The sequence below is a fragment of the Haliotis asinina genome, chromosome 10 (assembly GCF_037392515.1).
Source record: "Haliotis asinina isolate JCU_RB_2024 chromosome 10, JCU_Hal_asi_v2, whole genome shotgun sequence".
NCBI lineage: Eukaryota > Metazoa > Mollusca > Gastropoda > Lepetellida > Haliotidae > Haliotis > Haliotis asinina.
The window spans coordinates 15,162,377-15,178,942 of record NC_090289.1 but is presented as its reverse complement, the minus strand read 5'-3'; the positions used below and the strand labels follow the sequence as shown (position 1 = coordinate 15,178,942).

Genomic DNA, 16,566 nt, shown 5'->3' with positions numbered 1-16,566 from the left:
TGCAAATGAAGAAAGCTTCGATGCGAAGATCACGTGATCGACTGCACGTGCAAAACCTGATTTGGCACTTACGTCATTTGCACGACGAAAGGATGGGTTTGAGTTGGTTTTGCTAACGTTTTTCTAGAGTCGAAAGGTAGGGATCCCATTTCGGATACATAGATGGATCATCAGGGGGAAAATAATTCATTATTTCACAAAATTGTGAAGTTTCTTTTTGGACTCAGTATGCTTGTTTTTTCTGATTGATATCCAAATCCTTATTCAGAAAATTACCAATGCAAAACGTCCACAATAACCTAAGCCTAAGTACGTGTATAGTGCCAGTTATTATTTATAGTTTGCGTTTAAATTCCATGAAAGGTTCAAGATGCAAAACTGTTCCGGCAAGATTTCCAGCTCTTTAAGCATTATCACTGCGTGTTCCTTTTTTTGGCATCATTTTGACTTGAGTTGAACACCAGAAAACTAGATGTATCTTTGAAGGCCCATTCAGCTTAGACTATGTGGTGTTTCTATATGAGCCATTGCCTCATCTATTCTTGACCTCTAGACTCCGCCAGTACGCTGTAGTCTGGTTTTGGCAAATGTTCCGCTGTTTCTCTATTTCTTGTTATAGTGCTTAACTATGCCGTACCTGTGTTTCCCTTCACCACGGTATGCATAAACCAGACAGGATCAGACAAAATATTAACAAACTAGAAAAGCAAACAAACCTCGATTACGACTCTGATTTTGTTGTAGAATGTTTCTCCTGATCTGCCAACACAGTTTCCTTCCACAGGACCTTCCCCTTGACAGTTCTTATTAGAGACATTCGGAAACACTCCATAGTTGGGAGTGGGCAGAGTCAGGTACTCTGAGGGGTTATCTGTGGTCATGTTGTGACAGTAGAGTCGGGTTCTATACAGATCAAAGTTCGGCAGGCGAATCCAGTATTCTCCATTTGTACTTGAGGGGTCACATTCCTTAATTTCTGCACAGGATGTTGGTACAACTGTTGAATGCATACACATTATATTATTATATTATACATGTTACATTCATTACAATTTGGTATAGGGGTCGATATAAACAAACAGCAGAACATCATCTATAAGTATTAGAAGTGAAAACATATTTGAACATATGTTCACAAATGTTATCCTTATTAAGCGTTGGGAGATCTGCTAAATACTGCATAACCGTAATGAATACATATACTGTGAATACAAATTTAAGTGCCATCCAGTATGTTTTGCAAAAGAATATAGATTGACACATAGGAAATCTTTCAGAGAAAAAACATTATTTGGTTTAGTATTTTTAGTTTAAAAAAACACCGTAATGGAAATTATCTTTTACTTTCAAAAAGATGCATGCGCTTTTGGAAAACATGCATTTTGTTTTCTTCAAAAGGTTACCTTCTTTTGAAAAGTGAAAATTAGAAATGATCTTTATACCGTCACATGATTATCACTTTTAATAGTGTTGTATAACCACAACAGGAATAGTGATTTTGTTTTAAAAAATCAGCGTCATCATATCTGTAAGAGTATTTCCTTTAATTGTAAATACAAATGATTATGACATTCCTAAATCAGTTACCAGATGAACATTCTCTAAATGTGGACTGGTTAGTTAGTTCAGCCTAACATTTCCACAGCTTACCATCTTAGTTTTGAAATAGGTTGGCGCATAACATTTTATCCTCAGTATATGAAGTAAAGCCGTCTCAAACTGTGTCCTCTTTGAGGGTCAAATCAACAATATGTTGAACATAGTATTATTACTTCGAAAACACGGAAACAGATTTGCATTCAAATTTCGTGGATGCTGCCTTTTTTCTGTTTTCTTCGGGAATATGTAGCTTCCTTACGGAATATGTAGTCAGCCTTATGAACGTTTTGTTTTTCATATCTTTATCATTGATATGTTGGGGGGTTAACTTACCATACTGACTGCAAACGTATTCATTGGCATGACGAGGTGTACAATAGGTGTTGAATGGACATTGATGATTTGCACATGCGCCCCCAATTTTCTGCAAGATAAATAATTTCGATCAAAATTAACTTCCGCATGTGTAGTTCATGAGCAGAATCTCAACCAGGGCCCTGAAGTAGGATTCCATAGCCTCCCCAGTCCTTATTTTGTTTGACACTATTTAAAATTAGTATGGTGTCCTGGGCTTATGAACAGGCCTGTAATACTATCAGATTATGTTATCAGTGTTTTTAACAAGCCATTATATGTGATGAGGGTCTGGGAGTATTTTCGTTACATTTTGTTTGCTGCCCGACAACACTTCAGCGTTAATCACGGATTGTTTTACTACTATCAGTCTGATCACTTTCATTTTGACTTCTGTGTTTAGCTAAAGAATATAGCTATTATTTGACGAATTATTGTTTTTGAAAAAAAAGATAAAATTGGCAGCCAGTTTGACCGCCATCTTGTTTTCTCGCGTGTTGCCTTCTCGGCACTTAAATTTACATAAAGATGAACACCGAATGTGTCTATTTACATCCAGAGGTGATACTTTTGATGGTTTTGACACTTGACTCTAATAAAGTGATGGCATGGACACAAAACAAATTATTTTGTATGGTAATAACGTCGTAATATGATGCTTTACAACCTATTCTTTGAGTCAGGTGTATTTTACCGATTCTGAGACGTTTCATGGAAATGCGTGGTGGTGATTTATTTATTGAAAACTGCATTATTTTTGCAAGACAGCAAGATGGATTCGTTTCCATTTTACTTCATGTTATTAGGATTACCCAGAATTTTAAATGGTCACCAAGATGGCCGCCATTTTAGTTGTACTACATATAAACGGAACAGCAAAAGACACGTCACTCCCTTTCGGAAATTGGCAATGAATTTAATTCAAACACATGTAAATAACAATAACTGACCATCTTTGATCATAAATTCTTAAAGAAGAATTTCAGACAATTACAAGTCAAAATGACGACAGGTAGCGCGACAGTGAGATAAGAAAATCAGTAACGTGTATGGCTCCTTGAGCGCTGACAACAGCGTTGTATCGTGTGTACATGAAATAGATGAGACCGTGGATGAAGGCCATAGGAACTTGCGCCCAGACTCGGTGAAACGCCTGAAAGAGTTCAGCTTCAGTTGTCGGCCTTGGTTGTACATCATTGAGCCGCCTCTTAATCTAGTCCAACAAGGGCAGGCCATTGAAGAGTTTGTATACCGCGGTCTAGTTGCTCTGTCAATATGGGCACTGCTGGAAAACATGGTTTCCACGACGGCCAAAATGTGGCATGACGAAGGGTGTCAGCGTTTGCTTAATGTCTCGAGCAGGTGTTACAACATTTCATCTACCATGACAAATAGACTGGAACACCATTGGGCATATACTGAAAGCAATAGCACCCCGCACCATTAGGCTCGTACTACCCCACTAGTCTCTTTCCAGGTCACAATCATGTGCAAAACGCTCCCTGCGTTGTCGCCACACTCTCACTCTGCCATCAGCCGCCCTAGATGCAACACCGGCTTTCGTCGGAGGAGACGACGCGACGATGTCAAACACTGAGAATCGAACCCCGGTAAGGCCTGTCGTCTCTCTGCCTGAAACGACCCCGATCTGTGTCGACGCTGATTGGTTGCTGGTGATTGCCAATAGTTGTCCGTGCAGTTTCCGTAGTCCTAGCGGAACGATTTTGCACACAGGACCAAAAGCCAGATAGTACACCATTCACATAAACGTAGATGCAGTAGGAAATAAACAATATGACCGGGTTTACGTATGTTTGCATATATTTCACAGAAATCAACTCTTTGAAACATACGCTCATCGTACGTTTACGTGTGCTCAAGCACCTCATTCGTGTATACCCTGACGTAAACTTTATTGAAAACTGACAGAACCACATAAAACATAATAATGGGAAGATGTGGAATTCCCACCTGTGAAAAAGACATTGCAACCGAACGTGTCAAATCCGGATCTCAAATACCTTTGATTGTGTATTTGCACAGGTGGAATACCAGGTCCTCTATTATGCTGGTAAGCCATTTCCAACTGGAGATAATACAGATGGAAGATGTCGGTCTCTCGATACAGCAAAACATGAAGCATTTCAGAAACTCAGATACCAACGAATGTATATTCGTGAAAATGATTCACCTCTGGAGTTCACGTCTCTTATGAATAGCTTTTTAGGTGGAACCAATGGATATGAGCCAACAACTCTTCAAGTGAAGTTGATGAACTCTTTGGGGAAGGATATTATCAGCCTTTGTGAGCATGAAAAGCCCAGACGTTCTTGGATGAAAGAAATTGCAAACTTAAATAGCAGTTTGTCCAAGGGTTCAATCATAGACATTGCGGCTGCTATTATACGTGATGATATACGATCCAAAGTGTATGACTTTGATATGACAAAACTTGATGAAAGCAGCAGACTGGTGCCACTCTTTAAATCGTTTCATGTGTGGTATAATAAAGTCCAAGTCGGACCAAATGAAAGTCTGTCAACGTCGTCGTGCTCACAGTATGATATCTCCCTGTCATTGTTGGCCATATCCACTTACATTAACCGCAAGTATGAAAGCAGAGAATTGGTTGATATCCTCAGCAGCTTTTCCTTTGTTGATGAATATAGAGAAGTCCAACACTTGTATGATGCACTTCTGTCAGGTGACAGGGTTTTTTTCATAATTATTGGCAAATATTCTTTGTGTATAATCATTTTAAAGGTCACATATACTCTAATAGGGTACAAGTACAAAATCACTTTCTGACATCGTTATAAATGAAACCCCGTCATTAAAACTGCTCATTTCGATCTTTAATGACCTTAAATCGACCTTTTTGTCAACAGTGCACAATTCTCAGCCGCAAACGAAATTTCAACCAATCAGAGCTTCACGTCTCCGTGATGTAATAGTGGGTATAGAAATGAGGGTCTGTGCACTATTCATCTACATTTCAGGGGTTAAACTATTTCGTTTTCAGGTTTGTACAAACCTGAAATCGCGAAAACTGTTGAGAAAAATGAAAGCTATATGTTCTCACAATCTACTATCATTTAGTTTTGTCTCCTGTTTTGCCTAGTTTTCGAGTTACAACCCTGGTTTTCATAGACGATTCTGTCAAAATCACTTGGTGTTGCTAGGTTGTAATCTGTGTTAGGTGGTATAAACCTACACGTTTTTTGTTATCATTCACTTCATGCTCAGTTAATGAATTTATAACAGGTATAATTAGTGGTAACGCCACTTAGATTACCCGACAAAGGCCCCCATTTGGCATTTCTTTTGTCTGGATCGATCAAAGGATTAACCGATAACACGCTGATTGATTAATTAGTTTTATGGGGATTTAAACGGGGGATTTGTCAAAAGGTAGTGTTTATGTATGTACATTTACTAATCTATACTGAATACACTCTGTCGTGTCTGTGTCTATGTAAAACAACACCCTTCTTTCAAAGGATTAACCGCCAATACATTGATTGCTCATTATTGGCTAACTAAATAACTTTTTAAAAAGAATGACGCACATTGTGCAATTAGTTGCCAGGTGTGCTATCTTGGGTAACCAATGAAACTATACAGCCATGTGAAAAACCTGAAACGATACATCACGTTTTCGTATATTAGACTGTTAAAAGACGCATCACTTGGGAAGTCTGCAGATGAATTTGTATATCACTTGTTTTTGTGGATATTGATGGATACATTCCTCGACAAGGTAATAGCCTGACATTGCTCCTATAACTTTAATTTTAATATTTGCATTTTTGTTTTTAATAAGTTGTCGTAGCTTTCAACAGAATCATTGTTTTCGTTGTTAAGTGTATTAAGTGTAATGATGCAGACGACATACACTAGGGCGTGCGTGCGAATTATGATTCATATAGGAAAACTATGAAATGTCTACATATTACATTCCTGTTATACATTCGCAGATCGCTTCTTTTTATTAAGTTTCAAAATGAATACAAGTATGATTATAAAGTAATTAGGATTATGAGACCAAGTATAAAGATGTATATTGACAAGTGTCTACATACTGGTGAGTGAACGTTACAAACCAAATAAATTTAGCAAGTGAAGAAATTTATCGCGCAGTATTTTCACTTCGACCCCGACCTCGCTTAGGTTATGTTACAGGTTGTGTCATGCAAACTCCTTTTGGTAATGATTCAAATACATATTTATGTAGTTTTGATTTTCTAACGTGATGAGAACAAACCATACATAATCTCATTAATTCAAATGGATTTGACGTCACGATTGTCAAAAATGGCGGCGCCCTGTCTTGGGATGAATGCTATTTAAGTTTGTTTTCACCGACTTACTAAAGGACAATTACTTTCCACTGGTAGGAAAATATGTATTTTATTGATGGACAATAGGATTTCGCGTGACATTGCTTATAACATAACAATTTCACTCTTAGAAGTGAGGTGGATGTGAATATAACATTGCTTGCAATATAAATGTCACTTCGACCCCCACCTTGCTTCCTTGGAAGAAGTCCTTATGTTAAAAGTTGTGTCATGCAAAATCCTTTTGGCCATGGTTCAAATGCATATTTAACTACCAGTAAAAAGTAGTTTTGATTTTCTAACTTGATGAGAACAAATCATAATCTCAATAATTCTAACGGACTTTAGCCCGTGACTTCAGGATTTCCGAAAATGGCCGCGCCCGTCTGAGGATGAATGCTATTTAAGTTTGTTTTCACCGACTTACAAAATCAAAATTACTTTCTACTGATAGTAAAATATGTATTTTATTGATGCACATTAGGATTTTACATGACATTGCTTATAACATAGCAATTTCACTCTTGGAATCGGTCAATATTAGATTACTTACGATAATATTGTCACTTCGACCACAACCTAGTTTCCGAGGAAGAAAGCGTTATATCCATGCCAAATCCTTTTGGTCAGCAATGTGTAGTAAGCAGTCTTACTCTTATAAACTCGATGAAACTTAAACTTAAACATTTTCTATGCTGGAAGCGTGGTAGGGGCCGAACCATTCGATTTAGTATACACCACAGGCTTCCACAAAGTTCACTTCGCAGACACCAACAACTAATTTAAGCACAAACTACGGAGTCTGGTGGAAATCTGTGCATAGTGACACCATCACCCGACCCCATTCGGCATGTCTTTGGTGACGTCGAGAAATCAGCAAATTTTAAAAATCCAATAATTAAATGAGAACTGATATTAGTAAAAAGGTCCTTCATACTAATACTAAAATAGGTATCCCTTGTGATGGAATATTCCACGCAATCAAGCAAGACCTGCTTGACCGTGATTCTTTTATCACAAGGGATACAAAATGGAGGATCCTCACCTTTCAAAAGGTATTTATGCGTATATCTGGTGTGACCAATACAACATTGTCTCATAATGACCTCTTCAAATCTGGACTGAAAACCCAAGTAGGAATAACCAATATAGGGTTTTATTTCATGTAATTTATTGATGCCTACCTGGGTGTCCCACTTCTTTTGCATCAGATCACGGATATAAGATCTAATGTTAGCTTTATAATCGGAGTATGGAATAAGAATTGGTGTCACAGATTTGTTGAGTGCTGCCTTGGCAGCAAGATCGGCCATTGCGTTACCGGAAATGCCTACGTGGCTGGGTAACCAACAGAAGACGATGTCGTATTAGTCAGTAGCAAGATCATTATACAATTCAATAATTTCAATTAAAAGTGGATGTTTACAAGAAATATTTTTAATAGCCTTATGGCAAAAACGAGAGTCGGAATAGATTATATACTGTTTATGTTTAGGGTGTCTTTCAATATATTTAAGAGCCGTTAGTATGGCGTTAGCTTCTGCTGTAAAAATAGAACTATTATCTGGTAATCTAGAAGATATTGTTCTGGATCCAATGACAGTGGCACAAGCCACTGCGCCACCGTCCTTGGACCCATCTGTAAATAAGGATTTATAATTGCTACATTTATGTTTTAATTGATTATATTCTTGTTTATATTGTAATTCATTCGTTTCTGATATTCTAAATGTAGTTAATGTTAGGTCCACTTGGGGCCTAACCAATTGCCTAGGAGTAAAAGAAAGTCGGGAAATAGCTATATTTTCAAGCTCAATACCAGAAGCAGCAAGAAATGGTTTAATTCTGAGCCCAAGAGGCGGAACAAGGGAAGTCTTTTTGTTATACAGATCCTCATATAGAGAGGATTAAAGACACAATTAAATACGGGATTAGACTCATTAGAAGCTAATTTTGTCATGTATTGCAAAGATAGTTTTATACGGCATTGGTTGAGTCAAGGCTCATCAGCTTCGATGTATAGACTGTCGATAGGAGAGGTTCTAAAAGAACCAACACAAAGTCTTAGACCTTGGTGGTGCACAGGATAGTAGTTTTAGGTTGCTTTGACAAGCTCCACCATATACGATGGAGCCATAATCAAGTTTAGATCGGACCAGTGATCTATATAACTGAAGAAGGGTAGTTTGATCCCCTCCCCACTTTGAATTTGCAACAACCTTTAATAAATCGAGTGCCTTCAGTCATCTGGCTTTAAGGGATTTAATATGCGGCAAAAAGGTCAAATGTGAGTCGAAAATAAGGCTCAAGAACTTGGCCTCCTTGACCACTTTGATTGGGGTACCACTTAGAAATAGTTCTGGATCTTTATGGGGCTTGTATTTACGACAGAAGTGTATATTTTGTTTAAACACAGCTGTAGTTGCCGTTCAGTAGTATGCATATTTTTACCACGACAAGAAATATTAAAATCATCCACAAATAAAGATCCATCTATTAAATCGTTCAAAACTTTAGATAAACTGTTTATCTTGATGCTAAAAATGTGACAGACAACATACTGCCTTGTGGAACACCCTGATCCTGACTGTAATGATCAGACAGGGTAGAACCCACGCGGACTTGAAATTGTCTGTTATTTAAAAATTTGACCTCGCGAGCCGAAATCATGTAAATCTCTTAAAATGCCATATTTCCAGGTTGTTGCATATGCTTTCTCAAGATAAAAAAAGATAGACACAGCATGTTGTCTATTAACTAGCGCATTTATCACAAATGATTCTAAACGCACTAAGTGATCGACTGTACTTCTCTTTTTACGGAAATCACATTGTATATCTGTTATAAGGTTATTTGTTTCCAAGTACCAAACAAGTCGATTATTTATCATGCGTTCCATGGTCTTCCAAACATAGCTGGTTAGTGAAATAGGTCGATAATTGGACGGATCCGTATAATCACGTCCAGGTTTAGGAATTGGTACTACTATGGCATCACGCCATGAGGGAGGAAAGTTACCGATATCCAAATGTCATCAAAAATATTAAGAAGAGTGTCTAGGCAGGATTCTGGTAAATGCTTCAGGAGTTGATAATGTATGTAGCTCCTGTAGCAGTATCATGAGCTTGATCAAGAGCAGTATGGAGCTCATGAATAGAAAAAGTTTCATTATAATCTTCCCCATTATCTGAGTTGAAATTAATAAATTTCTTTTCTTGTTGTTTTTGATACTGCTGGGATTTAGGTAAATAATTAGAAGAGGAAGAGTGTTTAGCGAGGGTTTCACCCAGTTTATGTGCTATATCTGATTTATCCGTAAGTAACTGATCTCCATGTTCAAGATGATGGACAGTAGATTTAGCACCTTTACCTTTAATTTTCTGGAACATGTTCCATACCTTGGACATGGGTGTCCGAGAATTTATTTTAGATACATAATTTTGCCAAGATTGACGTTTGTTCTGTTTAAAAGTACGCCGTGCTTTAGCATTTAAAATTTTAGATTTATTTAAATTATGGGCTGCACCAAAGGATGACGACGGTAATAATGTTCTGCTTTTTTCCTTGCCTTCCTAGCTTGTTTGCAGTCATCGTTGAACCATGGTTTTCGAATATGTGGAACTGCAGAGGAATTTGGTATACTCTCATCAGCTATGGAATTCAGTTCATCATAAAAGCATTTGATAACATCAGGAACATCAATAAAACGTTCAGGTTTACGTTTTTCAGCACGCAGTGTTTCATATAAAGCCCAGTTAGCCTTTCTAAAATTCCGCCTTGATGATGGAGGAACATCAGATGGAGTTAAGATTTTAGTATAGTAGGAAAACGGTCACTTCCACAAAGGTCATCGTGGACTGACTATTCAGATTCATTTAGTAGCTCGGAATTTGTGAGTGACAAGTCGAGAGCAGAATAAGTCCCTGTACCGGGGTGTAAATATGTGTTGGAACATCACTATAAATACATAAATACATACATACATTGTCAGAACAGTCCTCCAACAATTTACCTTTAGTGTTTGTAGTTACATTACCCCCAGAGTGGGTTGTGCCCATTTAAATCTTCCATTATAATACAGGGCTTCGATAATTGGTCATATAGAGCCTGAAGAACAGTTTTGGCAAACGTCGAAGATGGCGAAACATAAAGAGAGCATAGCGTAAACGCTACATGTAAAGTAATTCTCACTGCAACAGCCTGCATATTAGTATTAAGTGAAACAGGGCTTTGAATAATGTTTTGTCCGACTAGAATGGATGATCCGCCAGTGGCTCTATCACCCGGAGGTGAAAAACTATGATATGCATTAAAATGACGAAGGTCAAATGTATCTGTTTGTTTTAAATATGTCTCTTGGAGGTGTAAAATCTTGGACTAATAGCTGTAATTCATGTAAATTAGTCCTCAATCCTCTGCGGTTCCACTGTACAATATCATTGGAATACACTATCTTTTGGGGGATTTATTGGGGATCTGCCCCGCACTCTTTTGGAGGGCGACAAACTATGTGCCCTAGAATGGACGATTTTAGAAACGTCCATGTCTTCAAGAGACACGTATTTAGTGAACAACTAAATTTTGTTTTGTGACACTTTAGGAGCTCTGCCGCTTTGTTGTTTTGAAGCATCAGGCTTTGACTTCGGTTTACTTTTCACCGTTTGTTGACTATCAGCTGTCGATTGAGACTTTGAGTGCGATTGCGATCATGATTTATGATCAGAAGACGATTTTGAGGTACTAGGAAGTGATGATATGGCAGGATACAAAAGCTGTGGAGAATCGCAATTTAGTCACGATAGTTTGGCAGCCTGTGGTTGATGTTGTTTTAGAACTAGACCCCGATGTTTTTGCTACTGTAGCATAGCTTTCCGAAAGAACAGATCTCTTTATCAGTTTTTTTGCCTCGGAAAAAGAGATATTTTGAGTAAATTTTATTTTATTGATCTCCATTTGCTCTTTCCAAATAGGACACTGTTTAGAAAATGAAGAATGATCGCCTGAGCAATTGGTGCATTTTTTATAATCCCTGTCACAATCTTCTGTTGTGTGTGTCTTCTCACCACAGTGAGCACACACAAAGACAATGTGCAAGTATTTACACAGTGTCCATTTTTCTGGCATTTAAAACACCTGAGCGGGTTAGGGATGTAGGTGTCAACTTGTATGTTACAACGGCCTGCCTTCACTGATTGAGGAACATTTGGACATGAGAAAGTAAACATATATGTACTTGTTTGGAATGTTTCCTTGTTCTATCGTGTTGAAAAGCGCTTGACGTACAGCACACTTTGATCGTTCATTTCTGATGCTATGTCAGCAAACAATCGATCACGATCTCTGATGATACCATTACTAGTGTTTAAGGTCTTGTGGGCAGAGACCGTGACCGGAATACCCACGAAAGATTTCATGTGCATTAGGTTAGTTGATTGTTGTATTTTTCGCGCACCCAACTAACAGCGCACCCGAACGTAAGCGTCTAATGTTTTTCACATCCCCAGCAATACCTTGAATACCCTTGGATACATGTTCATCAAGTTAGTAGCTTGCTGCTTTTTCCCGCACTCAGCTAGCAGGGCACCCGAACGTAAACGTCTTATGTTCTTTACATCAACAACAATACCTTGAATACCGCATTTGGATACAGCAAAGGGGTTCAACTTTAACGTTGTCTTGTCAGGAGTCTCAATCACAACGAAACGCGGGGAATAAACAATCGATGCAGACGGTCTATGGTCAGTATCAACAGGGTCAAAATCAAGTGGACGTTTTTTTTGGTTGGGGTTTCATACGCCATAGTGTAATATGGTTCATCATCCGAGCTCCCCACCCACCACGGAGTATCACAAGGACAATGTTAACGCAAGCGGGCCTCCAGCTTCCAGCCCCAAGGATACCCGTATGATATACTCCAGTAGAAGAATTACAAAGAATTAATCCACCAGACTGGCCTATGAGCCATCGCCTTCTGGGCATAAGACTCTAGGCAAAATTCAGAACTTAAAAATACATTCCAAAACCAGAAAAGTCGATGAATAATTCAGCCAAGACCGAAATTAAAAGTCCAAATGAAATTTGTGCAATGACATATATATAATCCATGCACAGGGCTTGGCATGACCAGCCGATTGGTTGAATCGGGCTCATTCAACCACCCGTCTGGGTGAAGTAAGGGCCGAAGTGGTGTGTTGGGCAAATGAAACGCAGTTAAAAACCCATCTGCCCTCAACCACCGGGATCCCGTCCTCCAACGACACGGGACGCAACCCACGGCAAAGAGGTTGCCCAAATTAGTCGCCTCTTACGACAAGCAATGGGGTGCTGTGGACATACTCTGTCCCGGGTCCACACGGGAGAAGAGCACTTAGCGTTACCCAGCACCCACCACGAGGAGGTGGCTCTCCATGGGTGCCGAGTAATTATCAGCAATGTGATGAAGTAAATATGATTTGGCATTGCTGTAAATTTTCCCTGTCGGAGGGGACATTCTCACAAGATATATATTCCCATGTTTGGAACAGGTCCGTGACTATTACGCCACAGTGTTGCTAAACATCTTGAAGACCTTTAGGCTGACATTGACGCAATATCTAAGTGGGTTATTGTTTCCCTAAGTAAGTGAAGTGCTGTCTTTAAGATGGAGATAAGACTGATATTCCCCCGAGCGGATTAAAGTTATACCCATTATGAGTACAATGTGTACGTTACAGAATTGTTGGGAATAGTCTTAAGACTTTTCTACTTTGACCTCGATTCTTCGATTTTGTAACGGTCTTTTGAGAAGATCAAGAGAGAAGGAGATAGTGTGGGTGTATATGACGGACATATACGAAGAATGTTAAGGTATAAATACAATAATAGGAAAACCGGTTATGTTTGAGAAGTATCCTCAATCTGACAGTCAAAGAGATTATTGTGGAAGATCGCAGTATATATCATCATAAACGGGCCAAGATAAAAGTACATGTCATTCATCCACATATTAATATTATATCCCTTTTACGCAGGACATCGGTGTTACAGGTAGGTATATGTATTCATGGCCCGGTCGTTCAAAACTCGGTTATCTTAACTACCGGTTAAATCCCTGACCGGCCGTTAGCTAGCCGAACGTTAAATACGCATTGTTCAAAACATGGTTCGCTAACGTCGCTGTCAAAGTTTAACAAAGTGGTTAACGGCACTGGCTAGCTTCCATATGTCCCCGTTTTCTGTTTACCAGAAATGGAAACGCAATATGTCGCCTACATCCCAAGGAAAAAAGAGAAATGGATATTTCTCGGCTAACGAAGAGAATGTGATCTAGTCAATGGTTCAGACCAACTTTATAGATTATCATGGGCTTGTGAATGTTGTATCGCCACGACCGTTTTTGTATTGGATCACAACGTTCCAGTCGCTTGCAAAAATATTTGAAAGACATTTGATCCCTGCTCCTTGTGGGACTTACTTCATATCCAACAAAAGAAACGACATTTTGATGAGAAACTGTAGCACAGCTAGATGAAATATGATGAATCATTGATAATAAGATTAATAGCAGAAGAATATTGTCCGTGGATAGAAGATTTACAAATATTGCACGCGTGAGTTACGCTTAGACGGCTACAGTCTTAATGAATCTTTGAATTCCCACAAGACCAGTCACCAGACACTTTTCACTCCATAAACTGCCATGACTATATGGCCAAGTCGTGAAGATGTCATTAATATCATTAATTAATTATTTGCCAAGTCTGTCAAAAATTGTAATGTTTGACCACACGTTGCCAAATATTTGAAAATGAAACTATATAGATGTTGTGATATCACTACCATTAGTTTTTTTTCCTGAAATATGAATTCAGTGCCAACAGAAACGTAATATGCTACTAGCACCACATGCAAATAGATTCAGTCGTAGCGCAGGCCTCCGAGCCAACACAGCTGAACACAATCGATCTATTATTCGACTGTTGACAGGATTCTCATGAGGTTTACTGTACAATGTCGTCATTATCTGAACGCCTCCACAAACGCATAACAGATGTCTTGAAAAAGATGATGCTGCGTCTAATTTATAGAGGAACATATACTCATTAATCAGATGAACCTCCATTTAGTCGACCCGTGAAGGTCATGGGGTAGAATAGACCTTCAGCAAGCCATTCTTGCCATAGAAGGCAACTATGCATGTCGTAAGAGGTGGCTATCGGAATCGGATGGTGACTCTCACTGACTTGGTTGACACATGTCATCGGTTCCCAATTAGTGGTTAAAGCGTTCGCTCGTCACGTCGAAAACCCTGGTTCGATTCCCCACATGGGTACAATGTGTGAGACCCATTTCTGATGTTCCTCGCCGTGATATCGCTGGAATAATGCTAAAAGCGGCGTAAAACTAAACTCACTCACACTCTGAGGGTGCTGGTCGGATTCCCAGATGGGACTCAACCAAAAAAGTACTAGAATTTGTACTTCGCTAAGAAAGTGAAATCCCAAATATGACATATCTGATTGCAGTTTTCGTCAATTTATATAGCACTTTTAAAAGATGATTTTCGAGGGATACTAAAGAAATTAAGGTCTATTGCTGAAACGATTAGTAAAAATATCATTTTAATCTATTTATGGGAAGGAATACCAGATGGACACATGAAACCAAAATTGGATCATTACTCGGAGTACAGACTTTCAAAAAACTAATACCAGTTTTTCACAAAATCACTATTAGTTGCCGATAAACTTGGTATCGTCTTAAGATGTTTTCATATTGATTGAAAAAATATTTTATTCAATTAAGGAAGGGATTGGGCACAAGTTTTAAATAAGCCCTTGGCACATAGTTACAACAGTATATTGCAACAAAGGTCAACAAGAGGCGGACAAAGAGTAAAGATATGTACAGACAGAGACTCAGTTATTAAAATCGTTTCGTGTTATGGATGTAGATATGTACAGATTTATAAACAGATTTCACAAAGCGAGAGACCTGCATTGCCACTTAAGATGAGATTAATGTCAATGCATGCTCTATAATTCCCAAGATTTCCAAAAAAGTTAACATCTGTTTTCTTTGAATCATATATTATGGACATTCAAGAAAACAATGAAAAACATTTTCACAACCATGGCCACACTGACAAAGTGCATCTTTTCTAACACTAATTCTAAATATATCTTAATCTTGTGTGCAAAATATTTAGCTTCTTCTCCCATATGAGAAGTATACGAGCGGACATTTTGAACTGCAGTTTTAAAATACACAACGGAGTTTCTGAAAGCTAAGGGGATGTTATTCCACAGTTTAAATGTTGATGGAAAAAAGGATTAAGTCGAATATCGAAGTCTTGTTCAGGGTTGAGTGTAATTACTGGCGTTTCTTAATTCATAGTTCGTTCGATTACCTACTGCAGGAGGGAGTATATCATTACGAAAATTGGAGCAAGGCCTGCGTATATCTTGTAAACTACCGACAATTTTTTTCACCCTTCATTCAGATAGTAATTCTCATCCCCTTTCAAAGTATAATGATCTTAGAAGTAGCATATCTTGGGAGACCAGTAACTATACGACACCGTTCTTTGTGTAAAACATTTCATGTTTTTTACTTTATTTCGTTGTTTTTCGTACTTCAAAATATCAGATTCATTCTGTGTTACGATGGCTTTTATTCCGTAGACGATCCGTCTTTCTACTTTTACGTCTAATATTTGATCATACCATGGTTTGTCATTAGTTCTTATCATTACAATTCCAGAAGGAATACATTGTTTAGAATAATGATTAAAACGTTCATAAAATGCACCAATACGTGCGTTCAGCGTCTTATAGTCACCATCTGTGCAACAACAGATCTCTCTAAGACACATGCACATCTAGGTTGAACAACGTGCCTTTGTGATCACTTATAGTTCTGTCACAATCAATGACACCACTTTCTACAACATCAGCTTTATCATTGACTATAATTGGATGTAGTAATGTTCTGGTTGTCCTTGCCATTCTAGTAAGTTATTTCTGTTTAGGATATCTGCTAAATTAAGTTTAGACACCGAAAGTAGATTTTCATTCAAATCACCAACAATAGTAACTTTACTTGAAATATCTTGAAATATCACCTTCAATACTATACTCTTAAAAATGGTGGGCGAACTTCATTTTTTTATGTACGAGATATATCGGAGTCAATCAACGTTGATATGATATTATTGAATATTGAATTTCCACTTCCTTACAACCATAGTTATTTGGAATGTAGTCGCTTTTGAAAGATGATTGGTGTATGGCAT

The 16,566-nt window shown here is 38.2% G+C and overlaps 1 protein-coding gene across 1 annotated transcript in view; it reads right to left on the bottom strand.

The window, feature by feature from the left end:
* Window positions 1-16,566, bottom strand: part of LOC137297938 (A disintegrin and metalloproteinase with thrombospondin motifs 9-like) — a 31,740-nt gene that overhangs the window by 1,726 nt on the left and 13,448 nt on the right. Inside the window, exons 2-3 of the mRNA XM_067829929.1 lie at window positions 1,933-2,023; window positions 717-997 (exon numbers count right to left, since the gene is read on the bottom strand). Coding sequence (XP_067686030.1) covers window positions 717-997; window positions 1,933-2,023 — 372 coding nt within the window. The remainder of the gene's footprint in view (window positions 1-716; window positions 998-1,932; window positions 2,024-16,566) is intronic.